Genomic DNA, 24,753 nt, shown 5'->3' on the forward strand with positions numbered 1-24,753 from the left:
ACCGTGTGTTCTACTTGCCACTGACCACCACCATCTTAGCCATGCTTGCTGACGATAAGTGGAGAGGAACACCAAAAGCGACTACACTACTTTTACAAAATCCAAGACTGGTTCTCGCAGCTCATTGCCTGTCAGGCTATGGGGTTGATGAAGTAGACACAATAGAGCATGAATGATAGCTGTACAGTACTTCTCCAATCTGAAAGACATGACTTCTACCAGCGCTTTTCTTTACCTTATTATGAAAAATATATGAGCCATCAGAATCTTGGTGCTTGGCTTATTTTATTTGCCAAGTTCTTGGCTTAACTTGAAGGAAGTGTTCTATGGCATTTTGTTTTTGGACCTCCCACATAGAATAGCACTTTGGTTGTCCGTTTTTTTTCGGCTTCTAATAAAACAAGCTTATGTATTCATATCACAAGTCATGTTTTTACCCAGGAATTTCACCGCCTTCCTGTAGTTTACAAGAAAAGAGGAGTTGATTTGAGATTTATCCGAGGCTCTATGTTGTCTTTGTGGCTTGGGACTCCCACTTTGTCTTACACAGCTAAAAGAATAGTAATCCGGGGTACATTAAATGTTATGTGAAAAAGAATGTTAGAGAAAAATATAATATTCCTTCTAGTATTTCAGTGCACTAATTTGTTTTTCCAAATTCAACATAGTAGCTGAAATTGTTCAGGCATAGTAGACTTGCTGTGTCCTTATAAGAAAAAAAGAGAAGTTTTCAATATTAATCTTACCCGATGATCATGTAGCTGTCAACTCTGTTGCCCGACAGAAATCTAAGGTCGGGATACGCCAGCGATCGCTATACAGGTGGGGGTGTACACAACAGCGCCATCTGTGAGCAGGTACTCAAGTACTTCTTGTCAACAAGAACTCAATTTTTCCTCTGTCGTGCCACAGGCAAGACCTACTAAATACGCCGTCCCTAACTGGATTTGTTTTCACAACGTTTTGGTGAAGTACACTATTCCAGTTTTGAGCTTTCGCTATGCAGGGGTTTTATCTTCATTTCAAAACTTGAACTCGTTTTGGATAGATTTAATTATGGTGACGAAGAGAGTATGGACTCTCTTTCACTTTTAAATGGCCGACCCTTCCCTTAGACGGTAGTGTTGGTGACGAAGAGAGTATGGACTCTCTTTCACTTTTAAATGACCGACCCTTCCCTTAGACGGAAGTGTGTTTAGGTTTTTGGTAATTTTGCTTAACAAGTTATAGATCTATTTATTTTATATCTCTCCGCCATTTATAGGCCTCTTCGATTAACTTTCCATTTATTATAAACTTATAAAAAATTAATTTTTATGTTTGTTTATATGCGACCTTTCCTAATAGTAGGCGGTCCTTACTTGGAACCGAAGTTAATTAACATTGAGCCCGTCATATCGTATTTCCTTTTAAGAATTTATACTTTTTTAATTTTAATGTTTTTGAAAGAATTTCTTTGATAGTCTCGTACTGTTTTCAAAGATGAACTAACGTTTAGTTTAGTCTCCGCAGTTGTTGACGTTCAGAACGTTCAACATGCGCTCTATCGTTACGATAGAGAGAGAGTATTTCACGGTTTCACGTTGCAGTAAGAGTAAACCGATTCTAGCGTTTCGTTCATTCTTTCTTAGCTTAAATGGTTTTAATTCTAATAAAGGAACTTTTTATTTGGGAAACCTTTCAGTTTTTTTCCTTTAACAAATAATATGTTTTAACGATATATAATTGGGCTCATCTCTCAGGTTCTAAGTCAAGAGAGAGAGATAGAGACGGAGGGAGAGAGAGGAGAATAAACGTTTCGTTCAAGCGGGTAACGTTGTTCTCGTTTTTTACTCTTCTCCCTAGTCGCTATAGGGGAAGAAGGTAAAACGTTTCTAGAGTTTTATTCTTGTTCCCAGGCTTTATGCGGTGAGAGATTTTAAACGTAGTTTATTTGATCTAGTGTTTAGTCTCTTTTCCAGCCACTGAATTCTTTATCTTTCATTATGTTTTTCTGTTGCATTGTAAAACTGTTTTCGCAATTACTACCTTTTAATGAAGGATAGGATTGCGTGTTTCAGGTACAAATCACTTAAAGTTTCGAGTTCAGTGAAATAAGTGCAAACAGAAAATCAAAAGTGATAAAGTGATATGCGCAAAGTGTTACAGTGTTGCGTTCGAGGGTTCGTCTGTTCGTGCCAGTTGTTCACCTAGTCCGATACCTCTTACAAGCTCCCAAGCCCAGGGGAGAAGTAATGTCGAAGGACTTATGGGTTCCACAGGCCTTGATCGACGAACAGACGTTTCCCTCCATGGTTTCGGGTGTATCTACACACGTTGCCGACGTGATCACCCCACCCACACAAAGACGAGAGAGCCCATTTATTCCTCGTCTGCGGAAGAGGTTTCTCGCAGAAACCATGGACCAAATCTTGCAGCTTTTAAGTGCAAGTCGGTCCCTTCCGCGCAAGTCCAACGGCCTAGGTGTAGCCACTGGGTCAGTTCGGACTCGCTGCAGTCTTCGACGACTGCACACCTTCCGAGAGAGGCAAGGTGGTACCGCAACAGGCAGTAACTCCGTCTGTTGCCGCACCAGCTGTTTTAGACCCTCAGTCACAACGGACAGTAGCTCCGTTTGTTGCCGTCTTTTATAGACCCTAGTGGTCCATGCTGCAGATATGCAGTCTCAGCTTGCTTCCTTCATGCAGGAGTATCGTGCTGAGAAGGTTGACACTGCACCTGTTAACCTACAACCTGCCACGGTTGTGCGTTCAGCAGATACTGCGGCTGCCTGCTCCCACACTCCACCTGTGAGAGCTCCACCACCGATGCGCAGTCGACCCTGCCAGACGCATGTTCATGCTGCACCCTCCGTTGACATGCGTGAGCTACCGCATCAGCAGTGGGAAGGTGCTGTCAAGCTCCCGTGTTTTGCCACAATGCGGCATGCTCCGCAACCCACGGCAGTCCCTCCCACGCACCAGCACTCCGCTTTTGTTGTTGCCAGCTCCCACACTCCGACTGCGGAGAAGGTTGACGATGCACCCGTTGGCCTACAGCCTGCCACGGTTGTGCGCCCGGCATGGCTGCCTGCTCCCACACTCTTGTTGTGAGAGCTCCTCCACCCATGCGCAGTCGACCCTGCCAGACGCATGCTGACTCCCACAGACACACGGAGCTCTCCGTTGCCGTGCGTGAGCTACCACAAGCTGCCGTGTTTTGACACGATGTGTCAGCCTCAGCAACACACTGTGGTTACCGCCACTCGCCCGCAGCAAACTAGTCAGTCAGGAGTTGAGGCTTCCCCACATAGCTTTGGTTGTTGCCAACTCACAGACTGTCTAACAGTTACATGACATTGCCTTCTGGTGTGCTACTAATACAACAGTGCTGTATGTCCTCACGCACCTGTTGGGGTTGACAGTTCAGTTTTTGACAGTTCACAGACTGTCAAGCAGTTTCATAACGTTGCCTTCTGGTCTGCTGCTTATGCACCAGTGAAACCCTCACTGAGATAACCTAGCTTTTCTCGGACATGGTTCCTGTAGATGAGAAAGTGCTGTTCTCCCTCCTTCTGATATTCCCTTGAGGACTCTGTCATTTGGAGAGGAGCCTTAAGCTGCTTAGCCTCCTATGGACTTTAATTAAAGCATAACATGCTTCCAGGGAGGGTAAATGGTTCCACTTCAGTCGCTAACCCCGTCTGTTGCCACACCTGCTCCCATAGACCTTGGGCTTTGTTGCAAGACATGCAGTCCAAGCTTAGTCCTTGATAGAGGATTTTTTACGGAGAAGAACCTTCTTGCCAACGACCTTCCTACCGGTTGGTTGTACGCCCTGTTGACGCTGAGGTATCCTACTCACGTCCGCCAGTTGAGATGGTTCCTCCACCGGTGCGACCCAGTGTGGGTTGCCAGTCGCACGTTGACGTTAAGCTACTCTCGGAGGTGGTTGTGGACGTTCAGTGTGTCACTGGGAAAACGTTCAACAACCAGCAGAGGTGACTTGTTGTGACGCAGTGCGGCAACCTCAGCAAACCGATAAGGGGTTGTCTGCACTACCCAGACAGTCTAGACAGTTTCGGGTTGTCGCTGTACTTCCTCGCATCCCCATGGTTGACAGTTCACAGACTGTGCAGCAGTACCATGATCTTGTGTCCGGCTCCGTCACGCATCCACCAGTGCGACCGGATTCAGCGAGTCAGACGTTGCCCACTCCGTTGCCGTTTCCTCATCAGTTTCGGATGAGGAACCCTCTGATGAGGACATGGCTGAACAAGACGATAAACCCCCAGCCCTGCTATCCATCCAGAAGATGCTGAAGAAGGAACACGGCCCTGTCAGGCTGTGGATGAGTCTGGTTAGGAAACTGTCATCCGTGGTTCAATTGGTGTCACTTGGAAGACTACACCTCCGTTCTCTTCGGTTTCATCTAGCTCTTCACTGGAAAAGGACAAGACGCTAGAAGCGGTCTCGATCCCGGTTTCCGGAAGATAAGTCTGGTCTGACTTGATGAAAGGACTTTATCAACCTTTTATAGGGTCTTCCCCTGACTGTTCAGACTCCCAACCACGTTCTCTTCTCAGACGCATCGGACGTAGGCTGGGGTGCGACCTTAGGCGGTAGGGAATGCTCGGGATTATGGAACTCGAGTCAAAGGACAATGCATTTTAACTGCAAGAAGCTTCTGGCAGTACGTCTGACCTGGAAAAGCTTCAGGTCTCTCCTTCAAGGCAAAGTAGTGGAGGTGAACACGGACAACTCCCTGCTTTGATGTTCATCTCCTAGCAAGGAGGGACCTACTCTCTGACATGGTGCGAGTTCGCAAGTGACCTCCCCTCCTGTTCAACAGGTCTAGACTTTTCACTAGTAACAAGTTTCTTCCAAGGCAACTTGAATGTCTTAGCAGATTGTCTCAGTAGGAAGGGACAATAATTCCGACATATTGGACCCTCCACAAAGATGTATGCAAGAGACTTTGGGTCACCTGGGGCCAGCCAACCATAGATCTCTTCGCAACCTCGATGTCCAAGAGGCTCTCAATACTTTGCTCACCTATCCCGGACCCAGCAGTGGTTCTTTTAGATGCCTTTCTACTAGATTAGTCTCATCTAGATCTATATGCATTCCCTCCGTTCTAGATTGTCAACAAGGTACTGCAGAAGTTCGCCTCTCACGATGGGACAAAGTTGACACTAGTTGCTTCCCTCTGGCCCGCGAGAGAATAACTTACCGAGGTACTTCGATGGCTAGTAGACGTTCCCAGAACTCTTCCCCTAAGGGTGGACCTGCTACGTCTGCCACGCGTAAGAAGGTACTCCAAGGCCTCCACGCTCTTCGTCTCACTGCCTTCAGAGTATCGAAAGACTCTCGAGAACTAGAGGTTTTTCGAAGGAGGCTCCAGAGCGATTGTTAGAGCAAGGAGAACATCCACCCTTAGAGTCTACTAATCGAAGTGGGAAATCTTCCGAAACTGGTGCAAGTCAGTATCCGTATCCTCGACCAGTACCTCTGTAACTCAAATAGCTGACTTCCTCATATCTGAGGAAAGAGCGATCTCTTTCAGCTCCCACTTTCAAGGGTTACAGAAGCATGTTGGCATCAGTCTTCCGTCACAGAGGCTTAGATCTTTTTAACAATAAAGATCTACAGGACCTCCTTAAGTCTTTTGAGACCATGAAGGAGCGTCGTTTGGTTACACCTGGTTGGAATTTAGACGTGGTTATAAGATTCCTTATGTTAGACAGGTTCGAACCACTTCAATCAGCCTCCCTGAAAGATCTCACCTTTAAGACTCTTTTCCTGATATGCTTAACCACAGCTAAAAGAGTCAGTGAGATTCATGCCTTCAGCAAGAACATCGGATTTTCATCCGAAACGGCTACATGTTCTACATCTTGGTTTTCTAGCCAAACACGAGCTGCCTTCTCGGCCTTGACCAATATCGTTCGATATTCCAAACTTATCGTATGGTTGGAAATGAACTAGAAAGAGTATTATGTCCTGTAAGAGCTCTTAAGTTCTATTTTAAAAACCTTTACGAGGCCCGTCTGAAGCTTTATGGTGTTCAGTTAAGAATTCATCTTTGCCTATGTCAGAGAATTCTTTATCTTATTATTTTCAGACTGTTAATACGAGAAGCTCATTCCCTTCTGAATGAGGAAGACCAAGCTTGGCTGAAGGTAAGGACACACGAAGTTAGAGCTGTCACAACTTCCGTGACCTTTAAACAAAATAGATCTCTGCAAAATATATTCGACGCAACCTTTTGGAAAAGCTAATCAGTGTTCGCGTCTTTTATCTTAAGAATGTCCAGTCTCTTTACGAGAACTGCTACACTCTGGGACCATTCGTAGCAACGAGTGCAGTAGTGGTGGGGGCTCCACCACTACAATTCCCTAATTCCAGAACCTTGTTAATCTTTCTCTTGAAATATTTTTAGGTTGTCCGGAAGGCTAAGAAGCCTTCCGCATCCTGGTTGATTTGGCGGGTGGTCAAATTCTTTCTTGAGAAGCGCCTAGATTAGAGGTTGTGATGAGGTCCTTTAGTATGGGTTGCACCCCTTCATACTTCAGCACCTAGGAGTCGCTCAGCATCCTAAGAGGATCGCTAGGCTCAGTAAGGAAGACGTACTTAAAAAGGCAGAGTAATGGTTCAAGTCGACTTCCTTACCAGGTACTTATTTATTTTATGTTTGTTATTTTGAATAACTGCTAAAATGAGATACGGGATACTTAGCTTCTAATGTTAACATGTATGCTGGTCTCCACCCACCACCCTGGGTGTGAATCAGCTACATGATCATCGGGTAAGATTAATATTGAAAAATGTTATTTTCCTTAGTAAAATAAATTTTTTAATATACTTACCCGATGATCATGAATTTAAGGACCCTCCCTTCCTCCCCATAGAGAACCAGTGGACCGAGGAGAAAATTGAGTTCTTGTTGACAAGAAGTACTTGAGTACCTGCTCACAGATGGCGCTGTTGTGTACACCCCCACCTGTATAGCGATCGCTGGCGTATCCCGACCTTAGATTTCTGTCGGGCAACAGAGTTGACAGCTACATGATCATCGGGTAAGTATATTCAAAAATTTATTTTACTAAGGAAAATAACATTTCTCTAGTAAATACTAATGGTGAGATATTCGTGTAGCCAGTTATTTTGTTTACTCAAATTTGTTAAATAGGATGTATAGAGGTGTTTAGACTCGGAAAATGTTCTTCAGTTCTAGTGCAATGTATTTGTGTGTATAATGTACTGTGAAAAATAGCTGTCAATTGGATGGTATCATTATATAGTTATTTTTCCTTATCTCAGATATATGGACAGTAATATAATAGGAGACTAGTCCCTTTTGTACCCTAACTGCACTAATTTTTCATCCTTTTACTATACCTCCATTCCCACTTCCTTTCTTCCATCTTGCTTTCCAGCCTCTTACAGATTTTATTTCATATTGCAATGTGGAATTTCCCCTCAGTTGCACCTGGGTACTGAATGCCCTACCCAACCCCAGTGCCTGGCCATGTGACCAGAATTCATAAGTCCAATCCAAATACTGTATTATAGTGTACTGCTTTTTGATTTCTTTTTTCTCATGATGTGCTGTATCCTGAGTTTTACCAGAAATTCTTTTTATCCATATTTGCTACTTGGACTGAAAATAATTGTAAGTATTCCGGAAATTTTGAGTATTTCAGTCACAAATTGCATTTATTGTTGTCATTTATTTTTTAATATTTTATCTTTAACAATTTAAAAAAATCTTATACATATTACTTTGTGACAATTTCTTTAGTACCAATAGTTTCAGAAATTAAGGTGAGCTTATTCAATTGATTTTTGTCAATTTGTATAATCAATTAATTCTTCGGTGACTTGAAATTGATAGAGGTAACATGCTACACATGAATCCTAAATAAAATGTGAGCTTTAATTACAAGAAAAATGTTTAGGTGCTAATTTGTTGTGAATTATTTTAAAAGTAAAGAATTTTAATTAGGAATATTGAGTCATATTGTTTTTTAAAAAAATTTTTATGCTTAATTCTTGTATTTTTATTCATAGTGATTATAAGGTACAGTAGCTAAGGGGGCTGTATATACTTTTTGAGTTTGCAGTAAGAAATTATAATTTTTCATGGGTATTATTTCACACGAGTTATACCACATGTGAATATCATCACTGTAATTTTACAACTTGTGTATTTCTTCTGCAGGGATATTGCATGGTCCTTTGTTTAGTTGAATGTCCAGACATTATCAAATATTGTTGTTGATGACTTTTATATGTAATTAAATTGTTGTTAGGCTAGTTAGAACTCTTTTGTGGGTAGAAGGTTTTACATGTTTATTTTCATAAAAATATGAAATAGTTTATTGAATCATATTCAGTTTTAATGATTTTTTTTTATCAATTTATCAAAATAAAGGTTTTAAATTGTAATTCACTTTTATCAATGACTGAACAATATGCATGCCTTGTTACCTGCCTGTCTATTTGTTGTGTTAAGGTTAGTATTTCTAATCACATAATGTTTTTAGAAAGATTGTTGTTTGTGTGAAAAACATTTCATCTTATGAACTGTATGTTGGTTGGCCTTTACTTTGTAAAAAGATACCTTAAGGTTTTGTTTATTTTTATTTCACAACATATTACTGAACTTAATACAACAAATGTTTATGGCAGATTCCTGGTGGAGGCACAGTGGCCAAGGTTGAAGTTTGGAGGTCCTGTGGTGTTCAGATTTGATATTGGTACCATGAAAAGGTGTCAGATGAGAAGCTTTGGTTTGTCCCATAGTTTCAATTTTTTTGTGTGTTACAAGATTGCATAAGCAGTTTTGCTCTCAGGATTTTCTAGTTTTGATCACATCTTGAGTAGAGAGAATTGCAGTGTATTATGAAGATTTCACTACTTAATATTGTTTTGTATTGTTATCTTTTTTAGAACTTATAATTTTCCTTACCCTTTGATTTTCAATGTTTTGAAAATCTGTCGGTATGATGTGCAATTCTCTCTTGTTTCTTGACTGGTTCACTTGTTTGGTTACTTTGGTTTTTTTCAACATTAACACATTTTATTATTGTATGAATTGAGAGTATCTAGTATCATTCAGCTGTTTTGTGTTGCTTTACTCCATTACTGGTCCTTTACCACTTTCTTGATTCCAACCTTTACTTACATTTTAAGATACTGGATTCTATGAATGTTCCTTTGTTGTTCAAGTAGAATAGTTAGCGTTCTTTCTCCTATTTTCAATTTTGTATCCTATTTAAGACTAACATTGAAAATATATTCAAGTAGGTGTATGTGGTTAGATCAGTAACTTACACTGTACATACAATAGTAGGGTGAACATGTAATATTAGTTCAGAGGCTTGACAAAAATACTTATATTTGTATAGTAACTTGATTGATGTATCATCTTTAGGGAAGATGATTTCTTATTCATGTTTTTAAATAGCTTGCACTATTTTAAGCCGAGTACAGTGTTATTTCTTATCAGCGGCTTAGAGCATTTTTTTTTTCAAGCCTACTCTATAATCTTCAGATTTAAAAACAGTCCCCTTCTCACTGTAATTCTTTGATTATGCAAAAGGAGATAATGTTTGTTTGCACACAAATACGATCAGTCATCAGAAGTGCAGCTGCATCTTGCCCTTTTTGCAGGAATCTTTCTTTGGAAAGAGTTTTAGCATTAAAGTTCAGTGGCTCTCCAAGTGTGTAATCTATAAACATTTTCTTACAGAAACGTAGTTTGCTTTTTGAGATTAATAGTCTTTAGATGGTTTAGTAGTTGCCATAGAATTGGTCAAATATAAGTTAGCTTGTTTTATAAATGGGTAAATTTTAATTCAAGGATTAAAGTTTTCTTTTTGAAAACATGGTATTGGTTGAATTTAATATAAGTGTGTTAGGAAAGCAATTTGGTAAACCAAGTTATTAGTAGCACAATCTTGAGAATCAAGTTACGACAAATTATTTTGAGATGGTTTGTTACCAAAGCACTAAGGTAAGATGTAAGCATTAGGGTCTTAAATAGATTTGCCATTTTAGGGGTACAGTGGCCTTTCTCTTTCCTTCACTGGCCCACCTCCATCAGTGTGTGGTAATCGACAATTTGAAAGAGCACGTGTTCCATGGTGGGGGTGAATAGTTATTTTGATCCTCATCTCATGTTCACATATATGCCCACCCTCCTCCACATTGACTAGTGATGTAAAAAGGCTGTGCACTAGTTTCGACTTTGAGATTGAAAGGTAAAGGATTGGATGTTCTACACAGGCTAAAGTTATTGCCAATAGCTGCTAGATTTTCACAATACTAGACGAGAGGCCTAAGCCTATTGACGGAGAGAAAATGGGAATTTAGTTTAAACGGGTAAATGTCTATATAAGCGAGCTTTCAGAGATAGACAAGGAAATATCAGGCGAGTATGAAGATTACATTTTATTCAAATTAATTTTTTACTCTTAAGGGTTTATTTATGTTAACTTTGTCAGAGTGCTTTGCTTACCATCTCTTGTTTTAGTGCTCTCTCCATCACTTTTGGTCCTTGAACTGGAAAGCGTTAGAGTTCATCAGAATTCTTCTCTTTTGTAATTTTCCCGGAGCATCTTTACAACATAGAAGTGACGCCAGTTTTCTTCCCCACTTTTAGATGAAACTCGAGAATCTGTCATTCCTATCTTTTGAGAAGGACTGTTAGCAGGTTTTCAGTGGCTGGTGACCTGTGGTCTGTACTTGCTAAAGCTCATAGTACTAATTTATCAGTGATTTGAAAGGATAGGAAGGTTCTTGGTGATTGGTCTGACCCTGCTCTTGTGCTTCTACTGTATGCCCTCATTTTGCTGTCATCAATAAACATTATGCACCGAAGGCATTGCTTAAAAATCTTTATAGCGTCTTTATATCTCCGTTGCTATACTACTTTCGTTCTGTTCAACCTCATAACTTACTTTCTAATGTATGTGGAGGGATTTTCCCCAGTTACACATGGACGGTGTATGGTTTCCCTGGTCTTAGTGTTGGGCCTAAAGAGTTGCATCAGAGTAGAGCCCTTTTCCTTTGTCCTGCACCCTTCTTGGCTGTTGAAAGCTCAACTTGTATTCAAGTCTGATTAACGTAAGAAAGTTATACAACCTGACACCAGTCAGATCTAAATCCAATGATATATTCTCTTCATTCTTTATGTAACAAGGTGGAGAGGACTGATGTAGAGTACTCTTCTTCTGCATATGGTGATAATGGTGCCTATTTCATGTTTTCCAAAAAGGAAAAGATTATTTTCTCAGAACTTTCCTCTAGGTAATTTTGACACTGAACTAAACTCGGCCACATCTGTATTCCATGCCACGATGAACTCTCCCCTGCTCATTTTCATGATCAGCATTCAACATTTATAGGTGTTAAAATATCCTTTCAGCCTGTATACCTTAGGGAAGTGGCGCAGGTTTACAACCTCACTTGATCCTCAAACTTTGGAACAGTTCTAGTCAATTCTTTGACTTTATTTCCACCATGGAGTGAATCTTCATTATAAAAGCAATAAAGCTGTTTATATTCTTGTAGAAAGAAGTTATGAATTTCAAAGTAATTTGTGTTTTTTATAGATTTAAAAATGTGCGACAAGTGGTTTTACCTCATATCCTACGACAACCACCTCCCAAACTGTATTACCAAAGAAAAATCTTAAAAGTTAGTGTAAGGCAGAAGGGTAATGCCTGCCACTCTCCTACCTGTCACTATTTCACTTTTTTTTATATCAATTTTGAAAGTGACATGTCAAATTTTACTTTTTCTAATCTTGCAAACTTATGGGAGGGCTAACTTTGTCATCATTGTTTCAATTTGTGTACATTTTAAACGTTACACAGTGAACTTGTGGTTGCCTTCTCATTTATGTACAAAGCAATATTTTCATTTCCAGTTTATTATTGTTTTACTTATTTCTCTGATAATTACCACTGCTTTTCATTTGAAGCAAGTTGGTCTTTTTGAGTCTGATACCTGTTCTTTTAGTTAGTTTTCATGTCTTAACTTTTGTTGAGATTCAAGGAGTAATTTTTTTATTTTCGTGATTTTTTCTGATTTATCAAATACTTCATCTCAACCTTTGTCTTTAAAATTTTATTTAACTTTAGAGAAATTTAGCAATAGATTTTAGGAATAAACACTTTCTATTTTTGTTAAGAAATAACATACATTGACCTATGTTCATGTATGTGCACAATTATCAGAGTAGTTTTCTACTTAGCCTGATTGTTTGTTGATTGCAGTATTGGGAATGTTTCCTGAAGTTGCTGTAGGTAGGCAAAAGACGTACCGTATTGGTGGCAGTTCAGAATCTGCATATCTATATGAATAAATATTGTATGAAGTTAGTTACAGTTTTTTATTAGTTGAATCTGACTTAATGAGGGTATTTTTGTCCTTGTTCCAAATGTCATTGCTATAATAAGATTTTTAAAGTTTTTGATGGTTATTTAAGGAATCTTATTTATTAGTACTTGTATTTCAGTTTCCACAATCAGTGTAAAATAATTCTGTTGCTGAAAATATTTCTTTATTTTATTTCCAGGCAACGGACTGTTAGTGGTTCATCACCTGTTCAGAACTTCATATTTCCGGGAGTGGCAGCATCTCCACCGAAATTCATGTCCTTAGAAGAAGTGATGAAAGCAGCTAAGGGAGTCAGCAACATGGTTTTAGCACATGAAATAGCTGTTGACAAGAACTTCAAACTTGAAAAGTTTGATCCTCCAGATGATAGCATTGAGAAACAAGTAAGTTATATGTTCTATTTACTAGAAAGGGTATAGCTTTTCTCTTATCATCATCTGATATACACAGTAATATTTGTATTAATAAATTGTAGAAAATGTGAAAGTTGCTGTAAAAAGTAAGGGAAAAGATAGAATAGATGGACTATGCCACTGCTTGATGTACAGTAAATGTCATTCCAGTCATTCACTACTTGTTAGCTTTGGAGGTGCCAGTCAAGATAAATCACAGCAGTAGTTATTGATTTTCATTGTGATACAATACTAGGTGTTCTGTACTAATTAATAAATTTACTTTTACTATTTTGACATAGGTTCGAGATGTCATGCATGCAGCATTTTGGGATCAGCTGACTGAACAGTTAGCTGAGGAGCCACCATGTTATGACCAAGCTTTTGTACTTCTTCAAGAAGTTCGTGATAATTTAATAGAAATAACATTACCTCACCACACTAAACTGCGACAGGAAATTACGGACAGTCTTGATATAGATCTTATAAAGCAACAAACAGAACATGGTGTTCTTAACTTTAGTCAGTAAGTTTATTTTTATTTTGTTTGTTGTAATTGCACTTCAACATACACTGGCACTTCATTTTTACAACCATAATGCTCTGTACATTTGGTAAATGTGGATTGTTGCAATATATTGTATTCAATATTATTTTTAAATTTCAGCTAATATTAGCATTGGTTATTACATATCTATATACAGTATTCATATTTATTTCAATGAAACTTCCATGGAGTAAATTTGGTGTTCACTATTGTGGTGAATAACTCGGCCACTTTAAAAAAAATTGTAAAGATCCATACAATATGCTTTTTCCCACCAATGGATGCCTTGGGGGATGGTTTGTTATTGTAGAGTTTGTTCCCTCATCAGCTGCCACAATTTTGTTTCCTCACTTCCCTGTAGTTCATTTAAGTTCCCACCCACCATTCCACTCAGAGGGATTGTAACTTATCCTTACAATATATAAACTGTACCTAAAACAGGTGAATGAGGGCTCAAAATGGCAGTCAGGTGGAGGAATCTATTGCTCACAATAATAAACCATTCTCCTCTGTATGTATTGGGAGGAAAGAGGGTGGTATATGCATCTTTACAGAGTTATATTATTGTTTTTAGTGTGTGGTTTTTTTTTTATGTGCCCAAGCTGCTCATAGAGACTGTGACTAGCGAATAAACGTTTGGTAAGTGCTAAAATTAACAATCTTGTTTTAAAAACCAAGGGATTTTTTTTTTTTATAGAACAAAAATCTTGGAACATATATTGTACAATATTTTGATTTTTCAGGTATTCTCAGTATGTGCTTTCAATTATGTCTCGTCTATGTGCACCAGTCAGAGATGAGACCATTCAAAACTTGATGAGGGAAACGGAAGTAGTACCTTTGTTTCGCGGGGTAATGGAAGTGCTGGATCTCATGCGTCTTGACATGGCAAACTTCACCATTCAACAAATCCGACCACACATTATTGCTCAGGTAAGGTTTACAGAATGTTTTAAAAGAAATCTGATGTGGTTTTAGAAGTAGATAATTTAAACATTTTAATAGAAATAGCACTTATAAGGAATCTGATGTGGTTTTAGAAGTAGATAATTTAAACATTTTAATAGAAATTGCGCTTATACTGTAGTGACCGTCGGATTTTACTGTATGCAAAATACATATAGTTTGTTTCAACGAACAGATTCAGTTGATGTTTCTATGCATAGCTTTAAATACTACTATCATGGAAATAGCTAGGGATTAAAATCACATCACAGTCTGGCGATTGATTGATTGTATTACAGTATGTTTCAAACCTTGACAATATACGACTTAAGTGAAAAAAATATACCAATGCTAAATTACGTTACGCACACTTTACAAATAGTTAAAACCTAAGAATACATCCAGTACTGAGATTATGCTGTAAATTATTCCTCTAGTATGGTTTGGCTTAACCACAAACAATGTCTTCATGAAATTAATGCTGAACTTGGAGCCAGTATGACTAACATGAAAAGAAGTCTTAAGTTATTTTCTGAAGAAGAAACCAAAGTACTGCACATACATTCATGAAGATGAAGGTATTTTGCATGATGACCAGCTTATTTTTAAGGTCTGCATAATTTTTACCAGGTACTGTACAGCAACTGGAACTCTTGACAGTTTCTGATATTAAAAAATATATAAGTACAGTAGGGTCCCGAATTATGCGAGAATTTGGTCGATCAATGACCTCGTATAAATGGAAAATCGTATATTTCGAAACACACAACAAACAGAAATAATTCCATTGGGGCCATGGCAACCAGCAACTTCCCTATTCAAGCCTGTTTACTTCCCATTTCCAATACTTTCGATGTACTATACTATATTTTTTTATAATATGAAATTGTTCTTGTGGATAAGTCAAACATTTAATATACTTTAAAGTTCTAATAACTTGAAAAAGGTTAAAATTACAACCAGGATGGGTGTAAACACCGTATATTTCCCGTTATAACACGACCCAAAATACAGACAAATTTTAATAATTGTCATATCTATTATATAAAACAGCTGGTGAATAGAAAACCATCACTCTATAGACTAGCTTTTGTTGAATCATTGAAAATTCAGAATTATCAAAATAAAGTCGCTTTTATATCATGCGTTTCCTAAACACGCCAAAAAGCACAATAAAAAACGACAACCAATGTTTTGTTTACGTTTATCTGTGATCATAACGAAGAAACAGACGCATTTACACATCTGTGTATAGGTTAGTTTTTGCATCGACAGCAATCTTACCAAGTATTGATTATATGTTGATTTTGTTATTACCAATGTTCTACTTAATTTTTCTTAGAACTTCCAAATAAATTAAATGAATGCCATTTATATAATGTTTTTCTTTATGACGCCGCCTGAAACGGAAACCTTCCATTCGTTTACTGTACGCTCCATCTTCGATCATAATAAACAAACGAAGGCATTAAACACGCATGATCAAAGTGATAAATAATGATATTAAAAGCTTTTTTTAAATATGTTATTACAAATATTATTTACCGTATCTATATAAATTCCTACATACGTAGCAAAGCAGGAAAACTTTTTTTTTTCTTTTTGCGTGTAATCAACAATAACAAACTGCCGCTAATGACAGAATGATAATTTACGATAATTCTAAACTGTTACGAAAGATAATTGTCCATTTCATATCCAAAATACTTTTCCTAACTTCAGTTATAAGTCAACTTGTACCCACCTCAATTATGGAACCATCAGAAAAAAAGTAAAGGAAGAAAGTACTAGGCCGGGTTTTAAAGTCATCGAACAATAAGTTACCGCTATAACGTTCAATGTGACAGAGATAGTGCAAGTTTGGAGAAAGTAAGGAAAATTTAATCATGATGGATTTTTAATATAATTAATACTTTGTGAAGCCACAAAGATTTCATTTGTTAGAGAGATAGAGGTAAAAAATGAGAGGTAGCGAAAGGTAGCCTAGAAAGAGAGAGAGAGAGTTTTAATAGTACTAAACAAAAATATGATAGATTAAAACACATTGGTGCTTATGTAATATTAACTAACTGTATAGATGGTTTGAATAAGTTAAGAAATGGTATAAGAAATACTTTGTTACTGTATTCGTACGCTCCCAAGAGCGGCAACTAGACATCAGCTGATCTGATCACAGCCAGAAGTGAAACAAAAAGAAGTCGGCAATACTCTATTTTTAAAACACTCCCGAAATTAAAAAACAAATGCACATGTTTTCTTATAGCGCAATTAACTATTTAATGAGTAGGCCTACCAGTTTTCTAGAATGAAATGATGTTTCCTAAAAAAAATGTGGTTTGCTGATGAAATCGGATACCGTATTTTAAGCTATGATTGAAATGGTATACACGGTATAATTTTTTCGTTTCGTATTTAATAGACACTTTAAGAAACCCGATTTTGGTTTCTTCATCTATTTGTAAGTATTGTATAACACGAGAGAGAGAGAGAATCAGCTGTTGTAATCGAATGCCGTGTTTTTGTTTTGTGTACCTCCTGAAGCGAGGAATTGACTGCCACAACTAACAATAGTCATGTTAATCTCATTCTTAAACTCAGGTTGCCATATGTGAACTAAGGTTTTATTTCTTACACAGAGAGAGAGAGAGAGAGAGAGAGAGAGAGAGGGGGGGGATTTTTGGCATAAAATATCTCTCTCTCTCTCTCTCTCTCTCTCTCGAGAGAGAGAGAGAGAGAGAGAGAGAGAGAGAGATTTTTATAATTATACCGTGTACTCTACAAAACCAATCTTTGCAAATCGAATGTATACTGTTTAAAATATGACAAAATATTGCCGACTCGTTACTGAAGTTTAGGCTAGTCACTGCCGATAAACGAACCCAGTCTACTCGTGAAAACCTTGAACGCCCGAAGGGAAAAATAAAGCTTTAATATATACTGTACTAAACAAAAATAATGCTTTAATATACCATCATTAACACTACCATTAACATTATCGAAAGGTTGGAGAAAGATAAAGATTGCTGAGAACGTAACCACAATTTTGTTTACAGTTTGCAAGATGGACTCGCAAAGTTAACAGTTGATTTCATTGTTGATGTGGAATTTTATCCTTAAATATGCTATTTATTATGAAATTATGTTAATAAGATGTAATGTTAATATTGTTTTGTAACATTAATTATAAATCACCGTATTTACAATAGATTTGATACATTTTGTAGTGCTTGACTAGCAGACTTTGAACAGCTTCGCAGATACAGAAAATTTATTTTTGAAAAATAGAGGTCGCATAAAAGGGGATTCGTATAATTCGAACACGCATAATTCGGGACCGTACTGTAATTGATTGATGTATAATATGCTTTGTAATTGTTTAATTTGGAACTGTCTTAGAGCAAATAAAAACATTGTAAAGAGTTGGACAGTGGAAATTTATAGGTATGGAATATGGAAATTAAGTAAGTTTTCATTTTGGGTAGTAGACTTCTAATATTATGGTAAGCCATAAGTATGTAAGAAATGCTCAGGTAACACTGGTTGGTAGGCTCTCAGTAGCAATGATGATTATGAAAAATGCAGTAGCTACTTCTGAAAATGCTTGAAAATAATGTGGGTTTTAGTCTAGGATTAGGATTTTGAGAAATCCTTGTCCTCATGTATTTTCTTAGCACCTTTTAAAAGCACAAATGAACTAGATCTTTGCCATGGTTTTGAGTTTTGGTAAAGTCCTATTTTTTTTCCATTTCACTTTGTGCAAAAAGGCTACAAGTGTTGCTTACATAATATAATTAGTGGTTAGTTGTAAAATACTGCCTTTATTTTAAAAATTTTATGTAGTAAAGCATTAACCTACTCCTTGGTTAAAAGGAGAATATGGTCACAGCAAAATTGTTTATCAAGTAGTCTAGAAAGGTCTCGTTCATTAGCAGACAACTCAAATCCTAAAGGAGTCCAGTTTAAGGGAATGTTTGTATTGATATTTTTTTTTTTTTTTTTCATTTTGTACATCATGAAATTTTTACTTTTATTTTTACTTTTCAGAGTGTAACCTATGAAAAGAAAAAGTTTGCAGAGTTTCTGAAAACCCAGAATGATGGGTTAGAATTAACACGTGAATGGCTTGTGAGCCATGTCAAGCCCGAAGATATAGCTGTTGCAGATGATTTGTCTATGAGAAATGTAGTTAGTCTTGTTATCAACAGAGCATATTTGGAGCTCCTTTCATGGCCAGATGAAAGAGTACTTCCAGAGGTAAGGTTTATATTTTTTCTCTATAAAATTGGTCCTTTTTATTAAATATGAATTGAGTAAACACTTGAAAGAAAATGTATTGGTTCCTTTGATTGAGGGAGGATTAGAAGACGAAGGGAATCAAAAGCCATCTTTGACTATGGAGTGTACATATCTGATGAAATTGGAGAAACCTTCTGCCTACAGAGTTTTGTTGGGAAGGGCCCTCTTTAGTTGCACAAAATTTTTTTGTCTTATTTTCAAGTTATTACCCAGATCACCCTAGTACCCATGAGATAAAGTGTGATTTCTGTTTATTTGTACCTTACATTTATAAACTTCCTCGAAAATAGTGACTAAAGGTAAAATAAGCTGTACAATGTGTGAATTTACAAAATTCAAGTTTCAAGTAGAGTGCAATCCCCAGAGTCTGAGTTTGATTAGCTATCTCTCTCTGAATGTCCTCCAGCTCACCGAGGTCACATACTATTTTTTAACCTGATATTTTAGGTAATTTCAATATTAAATTTGTTTTTATTTGACACTCGCCATATTGGGAAGTATTCCCCAGTATCACTTGAATGGTGCTTTGTTGTTAATTCTAAATGTTCTTTCCATCATTTCTTGGTCCCATGTTGGATTAATTTTCATTTATGTTCTTTGGTTTACCCTCAAAACCTTTTTTAATTCAGCAGCCCTCCAGTTTCCAGTTATCTCTTGAGCATGTTACTCGTCAGTCTTTTTAAACTGAAGCGCACATAATAATTATGAATCATTAAAAATTATCAAAAGGTTTGTCGCTGTAATCATTTTTTTATATATTCTACTATGATTAATGAAACTAATTTCTTTGATTTTAGACAGTTGTTTTGGATGGCAGCAGATTACTTGAACTTAGGGACCGCCTGAGTCAAGTTTGTGTACTAGGAGCTGTTTTGCTGGTGACGTTTTCATCTGTTGGACCAATTGTAACTCAGCCTGAGGCCTTCAAGTTGAAATTGAAAAGAAACCTATGCATTATTCTTGATCCAGCCTTATCAGAAAAGTAAGTCCATTACAAGTTTTTTTTAGTAGTGTCATTTACATTTCACTTATGAGAAGGAAATTACAACACGTTACATTTTTCTACTCAACATACGGGCTTAGTTCCACTATTGCACCTCAACTGATACAATGTAGGCATTACCGAGTGTCTTTGCAGCATCCTTTATCCTTTAACTACACCTTTTTTTTTTTTTAGCCTTCAACTTTACCCATTCCTGCTTCCTTCTGTTTTGCCATTCAAATTCTCAATTTCTAATTAATGGTGTCTCCAGCCCATAGCTAAGCCATATAACCAAATTCATGAATCTAAACAGACTGAGGAAGTGTACAAAGCATTAAATTCAAGAACTTTTTCCATATTAGTAAATAACTTGATCCTAGCAAAGAGCGTAGGTTCAAGTTTTATACTAGGAACCTACCAATTATACAATGTAGCTCCTCTTGTATTTTCTAATCTTAGTTTAAGATTAGAATATCAGTATGTGCTAACATTCATCATTATCAAGCTTCTCTTTATTGAGAGCTGATTTGTAATTGGGGAATTTATAGTTTATCATTACTGTACTCCAAAATGAAATAGGTGGACCCTTGGCCTTGAAGGAAAAAGTGCTTTATGCCTGGTGATACAGACAGTGATGTCTGTATACATTATCATTATTATAAGCTAAGCTTCAAATATAAACCATATGGAGGTTAAACTTGTATAACTCATATATCCTACAAAACAGAATAACACATGGTCATATATCACACACAGTGCACACTCAAGAAATGTTACTAAAAAAAACTCCCTCTCCCCTCCCTAATACTAGCCCATCCTTTCTTCAGTCAACCAACAAAGTCTTTGGGATTCTAGCTTCTATTTCTGATTGTGTAATAGCTAGTCTTTTTTTTTTTATGCTACAATAGTGTGATCGCACCACTCTCTCTAGCCAATGGTGACGTTCCTTACCTGAGGCATTACTCAAACCCCCCGACACCCCCAGCATAGAGACGTAGGGATCCTAACATCTCACTCCACAACCAACCGAAATACTTGTGATTCTAGTCGTTATTCACGGTTACATAAGGTCTAGTTTAATATATTTCTATGTTGGCATACGTGTTCTTCAATTCTCCGCCTCCGACTCCCACCCATAACGCAAGCGAAACGTTTTACCAGCAAGTTGTTAACACCCGATGAGATTTTTTTTTTTTTTTTTTTCTCAACTATCATCATCTTCATGTTATATATATTTCCTATCAGTATTGTTCATTGTTTTCAAGAATAAAAGTTAGACTACTGTCATTATTTCCAATTATTGCCATTCTTCCAAGTCCGTGAAATAACCAAAACAAGAATGATCCAGTTCAGTGACAGTCACATGCAAGGTGGAATGACAGACAAACAAAGAAACCTTTTATTTAATGAAGTAAATTCATATCTCTCTCTCTCTCTCTCTCTCTCTCTCTCTCTCTCTCTCTCTCTCTCTCTCTCTCTCTCTCTCTCTCTCTCTCTCTCTCAGGTGACATTTTTTGTTTGAAGTCAGGCCTTCACTGAAACTTTATGCATTTTCAAAAATTATGTTCATTGCAATTTACAAATTTTTTGTGGGTTACAGAGAAACAATGGACGTCATGGACAACATTGCTGAACAGGTTGTCAAAGAAGTAGATGACCATCTTAAAGAGAACGAAAAAACCACCTCTTCCTGTGGCAGCCAGAAATGCATTAAAAGTTCAGGTCCTGGAAATTAAAAATATGGACCATCGTATCAGATCTCTCATTAGTAAGTATCATGGTACAGTAGTTTTCTCTAATAATGAAACTATTTCTTAACTGTGTTAATCAATAGTTATAACAGTTTTGGACTATTGTAGTAGAAGTATATTTGGCAGGCTTATAACCTTGCTGCTTTGTTTCTTTGGCAAAAGTTTTATTCAACTGTCCGAATTGCTATACCGGTAATTTTTTACAGGTAAGCGGGCAATGGAGTTCGTGAGCCTTATCATGAATTCTACAACTGCTCGTCCCGTTCAAATGCCACCTGGTCTTTCAGCTTTACAAGAGGAGTTAGCACATATCTGTGGAACTCTGATTAGATTGGTGACACATAATCGTTCTGTATTTGGAGAGTATTATGCTGACATCATATCAAATCACATAAAACGATCAAAAGAAGTCAGTAAAGAAGACAGCAGTGATAAAAGTGAAGCTAGTGCAAGTGTTTAGTACTGTACTATACAAGTAAGACGTGAAATCCTGTGAATGGTTTGGCTTGTCGTGATAGTTTTGAGGTGTATCAAGAGGTTGTCAATTTAGAAGTTAAACTTGTTTATTGGCAAAAGGGTATTTTGAACAGTGAAAAATTTTTTATAGGAATTTTTTTCTCTATGTTGAATTGTAAAATAGGATGTGTAAGAATGCATTATTATCAGATTTAAAATGTAGTAAGACATTTTTCTATTGGAATTTTAGACCCCCAAAATAACATTTGTATTGATTTAAAAGGCCTTCACATTCATGACACATGGGATCACCCCATTGTAGTAGCATTGATCATAATGGTCAGGTTATACAAAAAAGCAGAATCTCTGTTATAAGTAGGATATACAAGTGTCAAAAACTTGCGTTTTTGTTGCGAATAAGAAAAATAGGGTACAAATTTTAGTGATCAGTTTATTTCTACAAGAATTGTTATAAGAATAAACTTTTGTAAGTGTTAACATTTTATCTTAAAAGATAGGGTATGCAGGTAAAATTGGGAGTCAAGTGTTTAAATCCTTCAATGTGTATTGTAGTGTATATATATACATATACAGTACGTGTGTATGTATACAGTATCTTTTTTATACTTGGTTTTGTTTCCTAAATCCCCTCAAAAAACCTTTGTCCCAAGTCTTTATTCTATCTAAATTGTGTAAACTGAGGAATGCTTATCTGATAAGTTCTTTTAAGCTGTAAAATCATTCCAGTTTTACATTAATTAATGGAATATATTTTTCCACGGAAGTAAAGTTTTAGTCTGTTGGTTAGAGCTTACTAGGATTGTGATTGTGGAAGCTCTGTGTGGTGTACCAGTGTATTAGATATAAAACTCTTGAATAGTATTTTTATATGTAATTTTCAAGTGCTTCTGACAGTGCTTTTAAAATTTTTTTGGCTAGCTGTGCAATATTTTTGAACAGTCAAGGCAGCTTGATTTATAAGGTAGCACGAACTAAAGAAAAAGCACGATACTAATCTGTCTTTCATTTACAGTAATTGCCACATGTAAATAAGATAATTGTAATTGTATGTTTTAATACCAGATTTTGAAATGTGCATCTTCAATTACATGTGATGCAATCATATGTATATGGGTATTCTCTTTAGTTTCATGAACTATCAAATGTTCAAGCTTTGAAATACTTGAAAATTATCATTTCAAATGTCAGTGAGTCGCATCAAGATCTTGAGATAAATCATGGTTTTTTTTTATTCATGGCAATAGTTTAAAACCATTTTTAATAAAGACCATTCTTAATGTATATTATACTGTATTGTCGATTCTTTACTAATATGCTGTTTAAAAAAATAGTACATTTTGGGTAAGAAAAGCATTAATGCAAATATAAAGTTATAGGAAGAAAATTGAAGTTCATGAATGGTTAATATTATAGCCAAAATAAAACAATATTTTATTGCATTTGTTCAACAGTAAATTTGCATTTAAAGAAATATTTTACAACTGCCTCTCCTTAATGTGATCTGCATAGCATTAGAAAAACCGAGCTAGTTCATTTCTGAGTTTGTGTGGTTCATTTTTTAAAAATTGTTTTTCAAAAACAGTAATGTACTTCTTCACTAAAATATCTTACATTAATTCTTTAATCCCCTTCAAAGAATTGACTTGTGATTTTAAAAATAGATTTACATCCTAGAGTAATACTTATAGAGTGGCCAAAAAGGAGAGAAATGAACTAAATTTTTTTTCTATGAAAAATGGGATTTTTGGTGGAGACAATTTATTTTAATTTCTCCATATCCATCGAGGCAAGAATTAAATTCTGAGGAATATTAGAGGTTAATTAATACTTTTGAGTTTCTCGGCTGGATGAGTTTTTGTGGTTCTAAATACTGTTAGCAAATGCGCTTCAAATGCATAACTATAAAATCCAATCTCTATGAGGTTTCTCTTAATTTTTTGTATATAAACATGTCAGTTAGTGTGAGGTTTTATTACATTTTGTTATAGTTTTGTTTTGTATCTTGTAATTGTATTTTTAATTATGCTACTAGGCTTCCTGGTTCAAAAGCTTAATTTAAATGGCATTGTTAGTTTTATTACTAACGTAGGATAACCTGGCAGTGAATAACTTAAATGTAAAATCAACAGCATAATATAGCTGTAATGATTGAAATACCAAAAAAATATTGTAACCAAAAAAATATTGTAATACAATTTATCATCACTAGTAATATACTGTAGAAAAACTTGTACAGAACAATATATATACAGAATATGAAACATAAATAAAGTCATAAAGTGAATATATTTAAATACCTCCATTAAATTTACACAATGAAGATTGGATCGTGTAGTATTAAATGTACTTGAAAAAGTGTTAAGAAAAGGAGTGGCCACAGTATGACAGAAACAAATTGTAAGACTACTGGTGAATAAAAATATGCCATTAGTTTCAGTAACGCTGTATATATGGTTAGTGTCAAGACAAAGGGCCATGAAATTGTAGAAGGAAGTGAAGATAAAGGGCCAGGTAATTGTGGAAAGAAGTACCTGCATTTCATTTCACGTTAATTCTTTTACTTCAGAAGCCTGTAAAAATTCAACCTGAATCATCTCGCTATAGCTTTTTCGTGTGTGTCACGCACGTCTGTTCTAACAAGCTACCTTTCCGGGGCAACCGGGGGCAAGAGGCTGGGACCCACACAGGTATCATCCACCTCTCCTAAAGAAAAGGTGTTGCAGGGAGTCCTATCTCTGTGACTATGGCTGCAGTCTTCGACCCCTTCCTCTGGTGAGAGGTATAGCCGTAGGATAAAGAGGAATAGCGTGCATGATTTTAACCCTTCCTAGCTCTCGCTTTTGGCTCTGCAAGCATAGCAGTCTAGGTCAGTGCAAATGTCAACAACGACACTCTCACAGAGGAAGAAACCACATGGGTTGCTCTGCCAGAAGTCACTACACTAGAGCACACCATCACAGAGGAAGGATAAGGC

General features: G+C 36.7%; 1 protein-coding gene across 1 annotated transcript in view; it reads left to right on the forward strand.

The window, feature by feature from the left end:
• The window catches only part of LOC137652197 (T-complex protein 11-like protein 1), a 37,835-nt gene extending 13,772 nt beyond the window's left edge, over nucleotides 1-24,063 (forward strand). The window contains 8 exon segments of the mRNA XM_068385414.1: nucleotides 12,568-12,772; nucleotides 13,084-13,307; nucleotides 14,072-14,261; nucleotides 18,318-18,527; nucleotides 19,367-19,551; nucleotides 21,152-21,227; nucleotides 21,229-21,319; nucleotides 21,509-24,063. Of these exon segments, the coding sequence (XP_068241515.1) occupies nucleotides 12,568-12,772; nucleotides 13,084-13,307; nucleotides 14,072-14,261; nucleotides 18,318-18,527; nucleotides 19,367-19,551; nucleotides 21,152-21,227; nucleotides 21,229-21,319; nucleotides 21,509-21,762 (1,435 nt within the window). The 3' untranslated portion in view covers nucleotides 21,763-24,063.
• The last annotated feature ends 690 nt before the right edge of the window (nucleotides 24,064-24,753 follow it).

Source organism: Palaemon carinicauda, chromosome 13, assembly GCF_036898095.1.
Source record: "Palaemon carinicauda isolate YSFRI2023 chromosome 13, ASM3689809v2, whole genome shotgun sequence".
In the NCBI taxonomy this organism is placed as follows: domain Eukaryota; kingdom Metazoa; phylum Arthropoda; class Malacostraca; order Decapoda; family Palaemonidae; genus Palaemon; species Palaemon carinicauda.